Genomic DNA, 18053 nt, shown 5'->3' on the forward strand with positions numbered 1-18053 from the left:
TGTTGTTTTATAAACAGCTGCTAGTGTAAGTGCTGCTGTAAAATCACCTACTGCAGGGCGCAAATAAAAAACTAGGGCTAACAACACACACAAAAGTGCGTATGATTAATCTAGTTTTAAAGCATCATCATTGTTTTAACAAAAATCTAGCACATGATCATGTTCAACCTCAGTTTCCTGTGTCTCAGCACAGATGGTTGCATGGTTGTGTGTGATTGAGGCAGGTCATATGGGAGAGGAAATAGCTCTGAGACGAGAGTGGCCCTGTGCGCTGGCCAGCAAATTTTGTAATAAAAAGCTTCCAGATGGAAGTTTGGATCCATCCAAGGTTTTTGTGCACATATTGTAGTGATGAAGTGTAGTTTCAACAAAGTACAAGTTTGAACTACGATTTTCAAGTGAAGCATATTTTTGCTGACCCAAACCCTACAAGCTGTGCTTAATTATATTATTATTTATAACTTATAATTATTAACATCACAGTACAGCCGACTCCACTCAACAAAATGAGGACAACAATCTTATTCATTAGCCAGTCTTCAACGCATGAAAGAAGAAAACATGTTAGCATTCTGACAGACATTTAAATAACTGTAGCCAACAATCAGACTCATTAGTAGATAACAGGATACTTGTGCCTTGTCTGTATCCTGAGCCAGCTGGCTGCTCCTGTCTCCTGCCACCTGTCTTTCATATTCCAACTCACAGAGCTGCAGGACTCGCCGCCTGTCTGTTGCTCCATGCACAGCCGCAACATCAAAAATACTGTCTGGCGCTCTTGCTCCCTGCTTCTTTGGTGATGATAGCATGAGTTTGTTTTTCTGACAAATGTTTCTGAATTAATTGCTTCCCATTTGTTTAGTAAAGCATTTTAACAATGTTATTTCAAACAACTGCGTTGTGTATCCTTCAGCATCACTAATCTGCTGAGCAATGTCATCTTCAGTTCCTCCATTTCTTTGTGAGCGTTCTGCTTTGGCATTTTGAGGACAGGGTCCAGAGGATTCAAGACATCGTTCAGATTACTGCCTGTGATGAACAATGATTCACTTTCACAAAGGACCCGAGTGTGAGATAAATCCAAGTTTATCATTGTGAAAGTGCCAAAATCAGAATTAGAAAACTGCCTGTTATTCTCATGACATGCATTGGTAGTTCAGTGGTAGAATTCTCGCCTGCCACGCAGGAGGTTAAAACTGCTGACTTCCTGGTTGGTCAAATGGACCATTGTTTTTAGGCTCATCTGTTCCAAGACCCCCATCACATGCTCTAAACAGATAAACTTCCTTGGAGAGACTCAGGGGGGTCGTCTGACAGCCGTCTCATTGTCTTTAAGGGTTTAAGACCATCTCATGACAACAAAACCCCCTTGACCAATTCTAAAAGGATGTCTGTTGCTCTGCACACCACAGATAAGTTACTTACTAACTGAAAAGTCATAAGGTGTGACTTTTTCAACTAACATCTGATACCATGTCTGTGTGACCATCTGTTTCCTGTTTTTGTCAATTGTCTATCTATACATTCACTGTTCCAAATATGGTCAAAGTTTCCTGTCAGTTTTACCAAATAAATAGCTTCCTGCAAAGGAGGGTCTTTGGGAAGCATTTGCTGTCAGGGGGCTGCCCCTGTCAGTGTTGCTTTCCCCTCCTGCAGGAGCGCCTGAAAAATCATTCCTAGTCTCCGGTGTCTTTTTCTAAGTTAATTAATGTATGTTGATGACTTTTTAACCTAACATTTTGGTGCCGAAAGACCCGGAATCTCTCGAGCTGCGACGATTGGGGTGGCGTAAGATTCAACGGGCCATCTAAAAATCTGTCGACAGCCGGTTCCCGACTTCAGGGACGGGGCCAGGTTGATCTTGCACTGTTCCAGAGTCCAGACGACGAGATTTCCCAGCCAGGGAAGGGCACTAGGAGACTGGTGAGAGACCTCTTTTGAGTGAAATTTCTGTGTATACTAACAAGAGGTTAGCGAAAAGGGTGTTTGGCGGCGGGTCGGGGACCTGATTTAATGAGGCATAGGGGCCTCTAAAAATACTGCCTAAAGAGCAGTGCGTAAGACCAACATCTAACTCGGTCGGGGACCGGCTTTTGAAGTCTGGGACTTTAAAAGTACAGGATAACGAGGAGAGGTTTCTTGGAAATGATTTTTAATGGTTGTGTTTTATGTTTGTCTAATGTTTGTCTAATGTTTGTCTGATGTTTATGTCTGTTCAATGTGGGGTTTCCAAAATTGAGAGGAAAAATTTAAATTGTTCACTAAAATATTAGGCTAAAACCAAACTGTTGAAAAAGGAAACTTGTGTTCTGAGAGAAACTTAGGAAAGAAAATAACTGACGAAAAATAGCAGAGGCGTGGTTAAGCTGAAATTTATGCTTAAAGAATCTCAAAAGATGCTTAATTGATGGGGAGACGTCCTCAAACTTAAGAAAATGGAGACAAATCTTGCAAAATAATAATATAGGGAACTTAAAAAGAAGTAAATGGACTAATTTAAGACTAGAAGAAAAAAACAAGAAAGTAACAACCTGTGATGAAGAGACTGAGGAGGGGAGAGAGCTGCAGGCTGCAGCTGCCCAAAGCTCTGTGTCTGTGTGTGACTCTGTGTGTGTGTATGTGAGAAACACTGTCTGTGTGTGTGTATTCATGAAACCTTGTGAAACAGCTGCAGAGTTTGCAGAGCCAAGCTGCAGAGAGAGTGTGTGTGTGAAAGCATGCTCCGCTTTACGAGCGGCTGCAAGGCTCTGTGTCTGAGGGAGAACTTTTTTGTGTTTCTGGAAAAAGGGGGGTTTTCAGTGGTGAAGTGAAGTGAGCTCTCCTTTTGGAGGAGACGTAGAGATGTGGAATAATATAGTTTGTTCTATCATTCTAAGCCCTGAATGAAGGCATAGAATCATAGAAGTTTCAAATTGGGTTTCGTACAATGAAATTAGCGCCGCTGTATTTTTAGAATACAGTGGAAGAGTGTGTTCATGAGCCTACTGTCATTTGTATGTCAGTGACATTTTACACAGAAAGGGGTGTGTGCAGGAGTAACAAACCCGTTGTACAATCTTTTTAGAAAAGAAGAACTCTGAGTGCATACTAGCCTATTCACACTGAAAATGTGTACATTTGTGATCAGTGTTGCTATCATTTAGGTTGTGAGTTCATCTGAAATGCACCAATTGAGTTTGGTTATTGTAGTTTGAGGAGAAGTAATTTACACATTTGCAGTGATACACAAACCCACATGCAGATGATCTGAAGTTGTGTTTAATGTTAGTGGGTTTTTGTCTATGTGTAGTTTACACATGGGAATTTATCCCACAATTTTCTTAAGACTTCTATGAGTTTTCATAGAAGAGCGTGCATTTGCGTTGCAGCATGCAAACAGAAGATTAAGAATCTCCTGAAGACGTTTATAAGTACTCATGATTTATCTGGAGATAATTTTCTGATAATTTTCTGACAATTTTCTGACAATTTTCTGACAATTTTCTGGCATTTCTTTTTGATTTGGGGAAAATAGAGCTCAACAACAGTTGAGAAGGCATTATTTGATAGAATGCCTCCTTTAAGTCCGACGTTTTGTGACTGTGAATTATTGTTTATACATACAATATATATATATAAGTTCACTGAAGACTACTGTTTACGTTGCAGGAGAGTTGCTGCACTGACAGTTTTTGTGTGGTGATACTTTAATAAGACCATAACCTACTTGGGTTGAAGTAAGAACGTTAATCAATGAGAAATTCTGTAGTCTAATCTACGGTGGGAGACAGAGTTTAAAAGGTTTTTGCCCCCATCTAATCTGGTGATGGGAGGGGGGATCTCTGAGGGACATAGATATCCAACCCTAGAGAATCATTAAGTCAGACTTGCCGACCTGCCAGGATGCAGAGGTCAAGAAGTGGGAGGGCCACTTATCTGGGGAGGAGTCAGGACTCAGGCAGTCCTGACCCCCTCTATCCACTGTTGACATTAGAAACAATGCTCTTGCAAAAAGAAAAAAGCATTTGGCTAAATGAAGGTGCTACTGCAACTAGCTACTGTAACTTCAGAAGGCCTTTGTCTGGAGCGAAGCAAACTGGTGCTTCCAAGGAAGTTGTTCCCCCTGGTGGCTAAGTTGAGCCATAGGGAGTTTCTATGGCTCAACAGGAGGGAGTGGGAGTATGTAAGGGTACATATGATACATCATGAGGATTAAATACTAAATACCCTTTAAAAAAATTTTTTAGTAGGAGTTTTCCGACATGTTGCAGATACAACATGAAAGGACCTATCCATTTGAAGTTGTTCATATGGATTTCATTCTTGGAGTGAACTAATGGCATGTTAAGTTAAGGCTGAAGAAAGCCATGGCCTGAATGCCGGCCATTAGTCGAACTGTACATGAGAATCGTCTTCTTGTACGCTGCTGTTTTCTTCCTCTCCCCCTCTCCTAAAGCAGGAACTGCTGAAACTGGGTAACCGGATCCTGAGTCGAGTGGTGAAACGTCATCACTCCGTCAGGACGGGCCCTTTTTGCTGTCCAGATCAGGACACCGGCAGCAGTAAAGGCTGCTGAATGATCTACTGCGTTCACCAGTTGCAGTGAAAGCTAGCAGAGAAATGCCAGGCTCGAGTAGTGCAGGAAGTCGGGCGGTACCACAACCTTTGCCCGCCGAAGTAATCAACTGATGCCTATCTCGCCAGCCCAGCCTGAAGAAGAAGACTAGTCAAACTGACTTGCGACAACAAACTAGGAGAGGAGTCCGAGGAATGGAAGAGACTTTTTCACTACTGAGTCATGCTGACATAATGACTGAGATTACGATTACGATTCCGACTATTACTGTCTTTGTACTGTCCTGTGTTTTCATTACCTGTATGTTTACGATGACACTGGAGTGTTTTATTTTGTTTACTGTTGAAGTTTCAAAATGATAAAAAAGGAGGGAAATGTGAGATTAATCCAAGTTTATCATTGTGAAAGTGCCAAAATCAGAATTAGAAAACTGCCTGTTATTCTCATGACATGCATTGGTAGTTCAGTGGTAGAATTCTCGCCTGCCACGCAGGAGGTTAAAACTGCTGACTTCCTGGTTGGTCAAATGGACCATTGTTTTTAGGCACATCTGTTCCAAGACCCCCATCACATGCTCTAAACAGATAAACTTCCTTGGAGAGACTCAGGGGGGTCGTCTGACAGCCGTCTCATTGTCTTTAAGGGTTTAAGACCATCTCATGACAACAAAACCCCCTTGACCAATTTTAAAAGGATGTCTGTTGCTCTGCACACCACAGATAAGTTACTTACTAACTGAAAAGTCATAAGGTGTGACTTTTTCAACTAACATCTGATACCATGTCTGTGTGACCATCTGTTTCCTGTTTTTGTCAATTGTCTATCTATACATTCACTGTTCCAAATATGGTCAAAGTTTCCTGTCAGTTTTACCAAATAAATAGCTTCCTGCAAAGGAGGGTCTTTGGGAAGCATTTGCTGTCAGGGGGCTGCCCCTGTCAGTGTTGCTTTCCCCTCCTGCAGGAGCGCCTGAAAAATCATTCCTAGTCTCCGGTGTCTTTTTCTAAGTTAATTAATGTATGTTGATGACTTTTTAACCTAACACCGAGAATTAATACATTTTAATATATAACCATTGAAATGCATCTCTTTTTAAGGTTTAGCAACTATCGCAACAATGGGATACTTTCTTTTGTCAATTTTTAAAAACACATTACAGTTTTTCTCAATCACTTTGGTACATTTTTCCAATCATTCTTGCAATTTGCAGAAGATCAAGTGCATTTCTCAAAACAGTTTGAACAAATAGCAAAACACTGTGGATCACCTGCAAAAGCCAGTCTCTTGCTCAAAATCCTTAGTCCATCCCTCAAAAGCAAGTTTTTGTGTCAATATACTTGTCAGTGCCATCAGAATGTTTAATCATTGTGTCATTGTGTACAGATAAGACAGTCAAATTCATTAGTCATGTTGGCAATTGAAGGCACTTTGAAGGGACATGTTGATGTAAAATGTGGTTTAGGTGTGATGACAAGTGTTGTACATTTGACCTCATATAATGTATACGTGTAAGATTGATTGGAAAAGACAAGATTCACATTTACAGAATGACTTCTTCATTGGCAAACATTGACATTGCAGTCCGTAAAGAAAAAAAAAGACAGCACTGCACATAACAAAGGTGAAATACAATACGTAAGTGTAAACATAGGTCAAAAATATAAACATAGGTCATACAGTAGGTAAACAAAAAAATATGAACAACTCCCCAAATTCTAATCTCAATCCTGATCTTCAGCTTCTTCCCGTTCCTGTCTGTTAGGCCACAAATTCTCATCCACGTCACACCTGATGTCCTCCCGTGCAAGGCAGCGTGGATAGTATCTTCTTGCATGCCTAATCCATGCTCTGCAGGAATCTGCAGTAATGTCTTGGCATGCTGCATCCATTGCAGCCAGAAGGGTCACTTGTGTGTGTGGCTCTCGGTCATACACCTTCCACCTCCAGGCTGAGAAAAATTCCTCAATGGGGTTGAGGAATGGGGAGTATGGTGGTAAGAACTCCATCACCATTCTGTTATGGTTTGCGTACCACTGCCTTACTAGGTTTGACTTGTGGAAGCTTACATTGTCCCATATTATGGCATATTTGGGCTGGGCCATATTCTCGGCTGGGCCACCTAGGATATGATCCCTGTACAAAGTGTCTAGGAATGCTATTAGACGTTCAGAGTTGTATGGACCCATCAGTGGAATGTGTGTCAGCACACCGTTATCTGATATTGCGGCACACATAGTTATGTTGCCACCCCTTTGGCCTGGCACATCAATGGTGGCTCGATGTCCAATAAGGTTTCGACCCCGTCTTCTGTGCTTTGTCAGATTGAAGCCAGCCTCGTCCATGTAAATGAAGTGACAGGGTGGATCACTAGCTTCCAGTTCCATCATGCGCTAAATACAGAAGACAAAATGTTCTTCCTCTTCCTACTCCTCCACCACGCAGCTTCACCCCTCTTCCTGTCCTTCTTCTTGGCTGTTGTCCTTCCATTGTCAGACATTGTAACTTTCTATTGTGCTCTGGTTACCTATATACTCCCCAGTAGATTGTTCATGAGATGCTCCCTTGAGCTCATTCAGAAAACTGTCGATCATTGGTTGATCAACTCTTTTCATTAGAGAAAGTCTAGATTCACCTGGGAGGAATTTACCAATTTAGATCATATTTACAGACAAATGTCTTATGGAAATGTATATATGCTTGACATGTTATGATGGCTTGGTAAATCATTTTGCATGTGAAGACTTATATGATGAACTATAGCCTAAATGTTTTGGGGAAAGAGACTATTTGATAGATTCCTATAACAAAGCATTTTGATTAGCATGACAAAAGCAATTGATAATGTACGAAAAAACTGAGAATTGTACACAATCATTTGCATGGATGGACAAAAGCATTTGCAATTTGTTCAATGCAATGAGAAACTGCCTTTTTCATCTGCACAAATGGCATGATGATGTGAAAACTGAACAAGAACTTTTGAGAATTTCAATTCTGATGTGAGAAATGTACCAAACCAATTGACAAAAACTGTAATACTGGGTCTGTTTCAGACATTTTATTGAGATTAAATCAGTTTTGGTATTTATACTCCATATGGCCACAAATTCTCCTTAGGTTTCTTCTTCTTTAGTACAACTTAAGACGTCTGTTTTATCTAACTAGTTTTCCATGCATCTCTTTATCTGAACCACATCCCTGCTGTTCTGAGATCCTTACACTGGCTCCCTGTAACTCAGAAAATAGAAGTCAAAGTACTTCTATTATTTAATAAGTCACTGAATGGTTTAGGTCCAAAACACATCAGAGACTTGTTGCCATGTCAACCATCCAGACTTATCAGGTCTCCTGGTTCAGGTCTGCTCCGTGTCCCCAGAATCAGAACCAAATATGGAGAAGCAGCGTCCAGCTTTCATGCTCCACAGATCTGGAACAATCTGCAGGAACACTGAAACCCTCGGTTCCTTTAAATCAAGATTTAAAACTCATAACGGAAATAGTTAAACTATTCAAAAAAAACTGAACAAACAAAAAAAACACCCCAGAAAAAACACTTTACTATTAACTAATGAACTTCCTCTCACGGACTTTCAGAAATGCTCTGCTGGCGTATACCACTGATTCAACGGTCACAGCTGTGTGATGGAGAATAGTTGATATTCAACTCAAGCCGGGGCTCACACACCTGTCTTTAGACGATCATCAAATCTCTGCTGAAGAACACCATGACCACTAGATCATTCAGCCATTCATTCACCAAAGCTTTATCCTGCTCAGGGCCACTCAACCGTCACAGGGCCAGCACCAACACAAGCAATCATTCATGGTACTAAATCATTTGTATAAAACAAATCAGGTGTAATCATAAACATGAGCCTTGAATTCCCAAGACAATAGATCTTCACTGAGAGGAATCAGCAGTTAGAAGCTTCCCTCTGAATTTCTGTATGATATTAACACACAAAGACAAAAACAACAAGCTGGTGGTCACTGGAGCTGACTCTGACCTGCTGACCTGTGACACACTCCTGCTGCACATACTCACTTCCATCCAGCCATTTCCACCGGCCCTCCCTGTAAGCCGTCACTCACTCCCTGCAGCAGTGACCCCTGTCAGGCCAGTGTCACTTTGGGAGGACAGGGTTTTCTTGCCATCCACACGCACCCACTATTTCTGTTGTTTATTTATTTGTTGGTGTCGCTTGGTTCACCCGTGTCTGCCTTCATCCCGTCCTCACTTTTCAACTAAGCACCTAACTGCTGTCACAGTCCAATGTCTTTTCTATCAACTTGCCACCTCTGACTACTTCACCTGTCGCCACATCCACTCTTAACTTCCAGTCAGTTTCTTAGAACTTTTCAGATACTTTTTTCCCCCTCTCTCTTTTTCTAAACCAATTTGTACATGTGCATATCGTCTTTCATATAAAGCATGAAAGGTAATACTAGAGGGATGCCAAGTACGAGTCAGTTCATGAGCCCCTGTAACCTGGTATGATTGTAAAAATGCTAAGAAGGGCTTGCTTTTGTGGCTGCAAAGAATATTTCAACAAATAAAGGTATGCTGTGCAGCAAGAGGATATTGAAGTTTATGATCACAAATGACCACTGAGGATGCGTCCTATTCTCTTTCCCTAAAGCCAGTAACAAACTTCTTTCCATACATCGAGGGAAAAGATGGCTGAAAAATGAATACCCAATCTGAAAATCACATTATTTTAACATTTGTGAGCCGATTAGAGCTCAGATCTGTATTGTTTTCCCAGCTCAAGATTTATTCCCTATCCTCCTGCCACTTCTCCTCTGTACTCAACATTTCTGATTTTTGATCATTTGGAAATTCTGATACAATTACACTTTTTGTCAAGAAAAGACTTGATCTATCATTCCTGCCTCCTGGTCTGCTGAATTTCTGCATCTGGGTCCTCCTGTACGTCTTATTTGTAATATAGAAAATGGATTAAAAAAATAAAAATAGTTTAAAGTTGGAAATGAGTTGTGTGAAACAGAAAAAAAAAAAAATTGCCTTAATTTGGCCTTTGCTCAAAAGGAACAATGAATGAGTTCCACTTACAAATGCACAGCTTTGTGCAGAAGATGTTTCATCTGAACTTTCTTGTAGTGACATGGTGACATATGCAAGAAAGCATTGTGATGACAGACAATTGGATGAAAGACAAATGCTGCCTAACTATATTTGGTTCATTGTAAATGCTTCAAGACAATTTTACACGCATACAGTACAAAATATGTACTTGGCTGAAAGTTTCCTGTCACTATGAAAATGTTAAGACTGTTGTGGGGAAAAAAACACCTAAAATACCCCTGTATATATTTAACCACAAGGTGACAATAATAAGACTGAAATAATACAATAACTCTTAAGAGTAAAGACTAAACTCAGAATAAATGACTAGACTTCAGTGAATTTTAACAATCCCTGGATGCAAATGGTCAAGCAAACATCTCTGGAAGTAGATTAAGGAGTGACACCGTGAATCAATACCACAACCGTTTTACCAGAGAAGAGCGAAGTGCTTTAGACAAAATAACACATAGTTCTCATAACACATCCTTGCAACTGCATTAATCCAAAACAATACTCTACGTATGAGTATAATTATGATCAACTCATAGAGTAAATTGAAACAACACATTTCCATCATAACCATCAGGATTTTTCAAAATTTGCTAGAATAAATAGAGATCAGAAGTTAATTGTTATCTTTTTTCCCACTGCCAAGGGTTTACCCTAAAACTACTTGTTTCCTCGAAGTATCCTGACCAGAGTACCACTTGTTGAGATTTCCCGGTCCTAAGAAACACTGCTAACAAGCACTTTTGTGGAGGCATAGGAGCAAGTAAAGAGAAAGAGGCTGTAATTTAATTGCAGCCAGACAGTCGTGAAAAGAAAGGCCCTAATTGCTGCTACACCTGCAGCAATCCCTCCATATGCTTTAATTGTTCTACATTTTTTATGAGAATGCCACTTTCATCAAAAAGTTTTGTACTGTCTGGAATCCAACAAAACAATCTTGGGGCTTTCAACTGGTTCCTTTCAACGTATTCATCCAATCTGGTCTAATACTGTAGAAGAGGTGGAAGACCTACATGTCAGGTAAGGAGGTAGATGCCCACATGCTGATGCCTCTTTTTTTCCACCAGTATCATTTTCTGTGTTCATTTTGAGGCCATGGAGAGAGATCTCACTACCAGACAGAGACCAGACATTGAGCTCCGAGGAAATAATTCTTCCTCCTTTGCAGTGTTTAATTGAGGCTGGACCACTTTACAAAATGATCCCTAACCTTTTTTGAAACTTAATCTCCAATCTAATTTTGAAATGTTTTGTTTTATTTAATTATTCAATTAATACTATCCCGAGGATGCTCTGTTTTCTTTACAGCTACTTGTCAATGTGACTTTTAAATAAACATAAACTGAATGATGTATTGAATGACTTCAACCATAATTTTGACTTTCTTTTTTTTTTTTTTTGGTCAAGCAAGTCTAAATCGTCTTGAAATATTGGATGTGACAGCACATTGATACCAAGTAATTATGGCATTACACAGTCATTTCAATTCACACTGATATTCAGCGTTGACTGGGTGTCACCATGCTGGAGTTCATCCACATGGAAGAGTCACTCGACTCCGCAGAGTGGACAGTTTCATATGAGATTTGATTCAAAGTGTTAGAGTCGTGTAGATCGAGAAGTGTCATTCTCAACTATATGAGGTTTATCTGAGCCAAATCCAATACAAAAGGCACAGATTAAGCACCCTTAGATAAATATTTGGATATGTTTCCAAACTGCTGCAAACACTCAGCATGTGGTTTAAACAAGTGAATGCCTCTTTAACATGTAATAAATGTAGGATTTGTGTCATAGCGCCAGCTTTCTTCACTTGCAGATATACTGCAGCTTCATCACCAGTACAATAACACGGAGCAACATTTGATGGATACATTTAACATCTAAAACTCCCCTCAGCCAGCTCTGTGTCATTCATTACTGCTTGATAAATGGCTCCACAAACCCCAAGAATTGTATCTATGGCTCCAGTGATCATAGATATGTCAATTAAATGATGAAGAGTATGAAACTGGTTTCATGCACTCAGGGACATGCCTCTGAAAGCATGTAGGAGCAAATACTTGCAGGATGTTGCAAAATTATTAAACATTAAAGAATAATTTTAACTGTAAATCCTAAAACCTCAGGATAGTTTTCACCTCACTGAGCCGAGGACCAGAGATGAGATTAGATGTTATTTTTATAGCCCATCACTGCACATAACTGTTGCCAGTTATTCTTATTTTGGTGACAATCACATTTAGATTTTGTTTCCTTTTTATGTCTAATTATGCTAATTTTAAGCTTATATACTGCCCATTCATCACAAAAGTAATTTCAGCTATCTTTACAGAGAAGAATAAAACGTCATACAGCTCTGTTCATTATAGTCCAAGCAACTGTATATAACTTATTTATAATCGAATTAGTTTATGTTTATCACAACATTATTATCACATTATAATACCCATACATTAAAAGTAGCATGGAAACCAACAACAGATTGCGTCACATCCTTGCAGGACAACTCTCACTCCACTTAGGCATTTGACGTGTTGTTTTTGTGCTATTTTAGTTATCAGTCACAAGAAGTAAAGAGGTTTTCCTAATTTTGTGTTGTTTCCCGTATTTCTCCGGGTTAATTTAAAGACCACCTATGAGGAAAGAGTCAGGATTATCTATTCATGGATAATGATTGATCAACCATTTCCTAAAGATTTGTCATTACAGAATATTGGAGTCTGTTCTTTATTCACACAGCATATGGTAATTTATTAAAATAAATTAGTAAATAGGCTACTTGTGCCTGACGCATAAGTTAAGTTTTCCTTGGTTGACTTATCACTCATTCAATATTGAACTAACCAATAACCAATGGTGAGCTAATTTTGTGGTTCTCCTTGTAAAGTTAAACAAACAATTACAACAGCTGTAATTTAATTAAGTTTTGGATTTTGCAGATACTTGAGCGTGAAATTTATTTTACTTTAATAAACAAGTTTGGAGATGGTCACGCATTATGCAGAGTGGAATGACTCCAATAAGCTTACAGCTACTCTGAAAGAGGAAATCACATAAAGAGGATGAAACACTCCCCATTTACATTTGGCCTGTTTGAGATGCTTTGCCAGTCAGCATCCCTTGCTCTCCTCTGCCACGTAAAAGTTGCAGACCTTCCTCTGGTGCATAAAGCAGCTTTGCATCGTGACTAGAAAGTTCTCAAGAGCCACATGGGAGCAGCTGACAATTCTGTGTCCTGTGACTTCAGTGTATATTTGAAAAATAATTCAAACGCTGATATTATTTGAGATGATTTAAGTCGTGATCCAGAGAGATAATAGAAAGATGAAAGAATGATACGAGGAGCCACGCTCCACTAAAAAAAACCATCAGAACGAATGAAGCAGTATAGACTACCCATACAAAAAGTACGAATAACTATTTTGTCTAAACCTAAGACATGTTACGAGTTAACTTTTATAAACCAATGATGCAGAACAGCCCTCTGCCTCGGGTCTTTTTGTTTTTCAAATAACAAATTGTGCAGCTGCCCCATAGGACGACCGTTCGAGGCATTAGTTGCGCACGACACGATGACATCAATGGGGATGAGGGATCCTGTGAAATGACTCCACCGTTAGTATGACGACAGTGACCGGGAAGTATAAATGGAGAGGAGAGAAGTTATCTGTTCATTCATACCTCCAGATTTGGCCTCAAGGGTCACAAACTGCTGCGAGAGTCTGACGGCAGCGACGGACACTGTTGGCGGAGACAGAGCTGGAGACGAACACGATCCCCATCTGTTCAGGTGAGCAGGGCGCGTTTCAGCAGAGCCTTCAGCTCAGATAGTTTCTCATCCATCTGGATGCAGAATGTTCGTTTTGCGTTATTTGAGCTGTTTCAAATAACATTATTCATCTGTCAAAACAGTTATACTCTAAAGACTTGTATTTTGGAACAATTAGGCTATTGCTTCAAGATTTTGTTGGAACCAAGGTCTAACAAGCTTTCATTTCGTATTAAGCTTTTCACGCCCATTATTGGATAACTTATTTTCGAACATAGTTCACAGTTTGGCGACATTGGAATATTATCTAATGTATTTTTTTCCCCCCCAACAGACGAGTAAACATATAGTTACCATGAAGTCGGCATGCCTGATCATACTGGCTTCTCTAGCGATCTGCAACTTGCGGGTGTCTGAAGGACAGAGCATCTCTGCAGAGGAGGAGACGGACCGAAGTGCCACCATAGACGACATCATCCTAAAGAGAGCGGAAAGTCTCCTGTTAAGGTCCATTCTCCAAAAACTACGGAATGAAGACGAGATAAATGGTGCGTAAAACGTTTCATCAGGATATTTTCAAGCAAAACCGGAATGGTTTCAGAACAATAATGTGTGTGTGAATATATATATATATATATATATATATATATATATATATATACATATATATATATATATATATATATATATATATATATATATATATATATATATATATATATATATATATATATATATATATATATATATATATATATATATATATAGTTTTTATGCTGTCATTCATGCACTATGCACTTTGTTTGTAAGTAGTAATCATATGATGTGACAATAAAGTTGATTGATTGATTGATATATATATATATATATATATATATATATATATATATATATATATATATATATATATATATATACATATACATATACATATAAACTTTTCATTTGGCCTAAGGGTAATTTCTTCCGACCATAATAGTGACGTCTAAATTGTTTTAGTCTAAAGTGGTACTGTATTGCCAGTCTCGAGGTTTGTGCGCACAACTGATGTAATTAGATATATTAATACTTAATGGATATAAGTAATGTTTAACATGTTATTTTAAAAGATGGAGTGCAAGGTAAAATTTGAGCAATATGGACTATGATATTATTTCACAATTTACGCACGAGGCCCGGAGCTGGAAAGAACCTTTTTACTGTAGCTACAGTGAAACTTGATGCTTGTTTGGGTATTATCAGATAAGTCTTTCCCCCATTTTCCCCCTATAGATGGGTTCTTCTCTCAGCCAGAATGGGTGACAAAACGACAACATCCCGGTAAGAGATACATCAGCGAAGATTTTGAGAAGCGGCAGCATCCAGGCAAGAGAGAGGGGGATGAGGACGAGCAGTACTTGGATGTGCAAAAGAGACAACACCCGGGCAAGCGCGCAGATGGAGCGCACTCGTTCATGGCGTACCAGAAAAGGCAGCATCCGGGAAAGCGCTCCACGACCGGACTCGTCTCTGACGACCCCGTTGTAATGCTCAGCGAACTTTCCAAACGCCAGCACCCAGGCAAGCGTTACCTGGTGTTGCACAGCAAACGCCAGCACCCAGGTAAGCGCCGTCCCGGGGACGAGGAGGGGGATTGGGATGCGGAGGAGGAGGAGGAGGAGGAGGAGGAGGAGGAAGACCTACCTGAGATGGAAAAGCGCCAGCACCCCGGAAAACGCTTTTGGGATAACCAGAGTCCGGAGTTAGGCACAAACAGCCCGTGTGATGTTTTGGAGACTGAGAGCTGCAGTAAGACCAGTCTGCTGCTCGACTTTTTAGATAACATTAACAAGAGTCACGCCGAGGAGAAGAGACAGCACCCGGGGAAAAGGTTTGCGCCGGAGGAGGATCTAGTGGAAGAAGGAGAGTAGAGATGAACCACAGTCTGGTCTGCGCGCACTGCTTTACTGTTAACAAATAAGTGTAAAAACAATGAATTCGGAGGAAAAAAAAATCTATTTGAGCCCTTCTCTTTGATAGTTGCTTTAAGTATTTCTGATATATTCTTTGGGGCACTTGTGCCTAATTGTAGTCCAAACTTTGAACTTTGCTGTAAATACATAGTTTTCAGAACAGTTGTGCCATATGTTTATCCCTTATTTATAATTCCTATAGGTATTAAGAATGCATTTTGTTTCATAGATCATTTATGGTTACCCTATAGGTTTGACGCATTAAGCCTGAATTATGGTACTGCGTTAAATCGATGCAGAGCCTACGCCGTGGGTACGGCGTGGGGTACGGCGAGGCCTACGGCGTAAGGTACGCGGCATCGCATCGTAGGGTGCGCGTCGCCGCGTACCCTACGCCGTAGGATCTGCGTTGGTGTAACGCGGAACCATAAATCATCCTTTAGTGGCATCAGCGATGTCGCCTCTGTGAGGCAACATAAGCTCTTTGGTGTAGCGCATGCTTGACTTGGGATATGATGGAAACGGCTGTGTTTAGAGCTAGGAAATCCCTCCATTGATTTAGTTGTGTTTTATTATTTTCTACTCATGTAAAAATATAAAGTTTACCACAGCAAATAAAGTGTGTCACCGATTATTTTTTCTCCATTAGGTCAATTACAAAGCAACCTTTGTTTAAAATTCCATAACTGATGTTTTTGTTAGATAATATCATGCGCTGATTTAAAAAAAAGAAGATGAAGCGCAAGAAGAAGGTTAATAATTTGCTGTATTTATAATAGCTAAGTGCATGTCTTAGTACTAATAAATGTTGATCCAGTCGTACAGTTTAATTATGTGTAGTCTGACAGAGTGGCTCTTCAAGGTGGATAATGCAGCCCAATAGCTGGCTGCTGGATGTCTGCTTTGTTTAATTGGGTCCATTCCACCGGAGCAGCTGTCCACAGGCCTGATCAATATGCAAATGAATCAACACACATCAGGGGGAGAGATGAAGACACGGTGGAGCTGACATTTCAACAGCTCCAGAGGGATATTCTAAACAAGCGCGAGGACTTAACAACGTGGGACTTAATGGGTTAAAGCCAGGATTTCCATTGACTCAAAAGTGTATGAACCTGGGTTAGATCACCATGTTAACCAAACTTGAACTCTGAACCTGCTCAGAGCTTCTTTTCATGATCATCTCAACTCATGTATATAATATCAAGTAAAAGTACTGAATTATTATTATGATATTTAGTAGTAGTAGTGTAGTAGTAACCTAATTTAATTATAATGCAATATGACTTCATGAAGTAGTTGGTGAAGGGCGTTTTACTTGAACCTGTAAAGCTTTTGACCAGGAGCTGATGCTGTATGAACAACTCATCATATGTCAAGTAAACCCATCAAACTCATGGACGTCTTGCTGTTACAGTTAAAGTGTAGACTATGTCTCAAATTGCAGTGAGAACCATGAATGTTTTATCTTTTTATAATTTTACCTGATATCTTGACAAATCCCTTCCACACTCCCCCAGTTTCAAATATAATTTAGATTAAAGTAAAAGATTAAAGATGAAAGTAAACATCTCCATCTTGCACATTTTCCCTTTTACGGTCCATCGACACCACTCTCTTCAGATGAAAATCAGGGCTACACCCTCAACAGATCACCAGTCCATCGCCCAACTTTTGGAGAATATTTAATCAATAAAATGCATACAATAACATGTTTTATAGAACACTGACAGGACAAAAAGAAAATCAAAAATCAAGTTGAAAGTTTGAGGGGGTTACTTGACTTGACAATACAGTCTTTTACACTAAACAGACCATACTTAAACTTTTCACCATTAACCAGTTTGTAGAGGAGATCCTCTGTTTTCCTTCCTTGCCTTTTCATTGCATTTTTTTATTCATTTATTTTGTAATTTCCATAGTCTTTACACTTTTTTACTCACACAACCTCATCTGCCTATGAAGAAAGTGTCAGGACATATGTGAATTTTTTTGTGGAAAAAGATCAAAAGACACATGCCAGAGACTCTGAGACACAAAAGCTAATGATACTGCTATCTATTCATGGCCGAATACGAAGACATTTTGTATTGAGCTGACTTTGGAATATAGTTCCCAGACTGTGTAAATATTAGCAGCTAATAACTACATTTTATCATGAAAGGGTAATTTAATGATGCAAAGTCAGCTCTCCTCATAGATTATGCTCTCAAGTGCCTTGGCTAGCGGATCACTGGACCAGACTGGATTTCAGTATAGACCTGTAAAGTGTCCTTGGAAAGACACTTACTCCTCCTTGCTATAATATGCCATATGCTGATAGTGAAAAATAGAGAGACAAAGGTAAGGCAAGGCAAGGCAATTTTATTTGTATAGCACAATTCAACAGAAGGTAATTCAACGTGCTTCACATCAACATTAAAAGCGGCAAGACACAATTAAACAGTAAATAACAAATAAAATGAAATAAAATGATAAGAAAAGAGGTAAAATAATAAAAAGCACAAGTTGTTAAAAAGTAAGGGCAATAGAGTACAGCAGGTAAGTATTTAATTTAAGAGTAAGCTTCAGTAAACAGTAATGTTTTTAGGGCTGATTTAAAGGAACTGGAAGCCAGTGTAGTGATTTCATGACCGGTGTAATGTGGTCCAGTGTTTGTAAGGACTCTGGAGGTAG

The 18053-nt window shown here is 39.5% G+C and overlaps 1 protein-coding gene across 1 annotated transcript; it reads left to right on the plus strand.

The window, feature by feature from the left end:
* The first annotated feature begins 13355 nt into the window (after window positions 1-13355).
* trh (thyrotropin-releasing hormone) lies at window positions 13356-15949 on the plus strand. The gene is made up of 3 exons (XM_061734818.1): window positions 13356-13446; window positions 13760-13973; window positions 14698-15949. Exons 2-3 carry the CDS (start codon window positions 13781-13783, stop codon window positions 15333-15335), a joined length of 831 nt encoding a protein of 276 aa, XP_061590802.1. The 5' UTR covers window positions 13356-13446; window positions 13760-13780; the 3' UTR covers window positions 15336-15949.
* The last annotated feature ends 2104 nt before the right edge of the window (window positions 15950-18053 follow it).

Source organism: Cololabis saira, chromosome 12 (genome assembly GCF_033807715.1).
Source record: "Cololabis saira isolate AMF1-May2022 chromosome 12, fColSai1.1, whole genome shotgun sequence".
Classification (NCBI taxonomy): domain Eukaryota; kingdom Metazoa; phylum Chordata; class Actinopteri; order Beloniformes; family Belonidae; genus Cololabis; species Cololabis saira.

What these genes read in the sequence shown, in the direction of transcription:
- trh (XM_061734818.1), top strand. Translation starts at nt 13,781, where the DNA reads ATGAAGTCGGCATGCCTGATCATACTGGCTTCTCTAGCGATCTGCAAC. An exon ending in GAATGAAGACGAGATAAATG is followed by an intron (nt 13,974 to 14,697) that starts GTGCGTAAAACG and finishes TTCCCCCTATAG; the next exon opens with ATGGGTTCTTCTCTCAGCCA.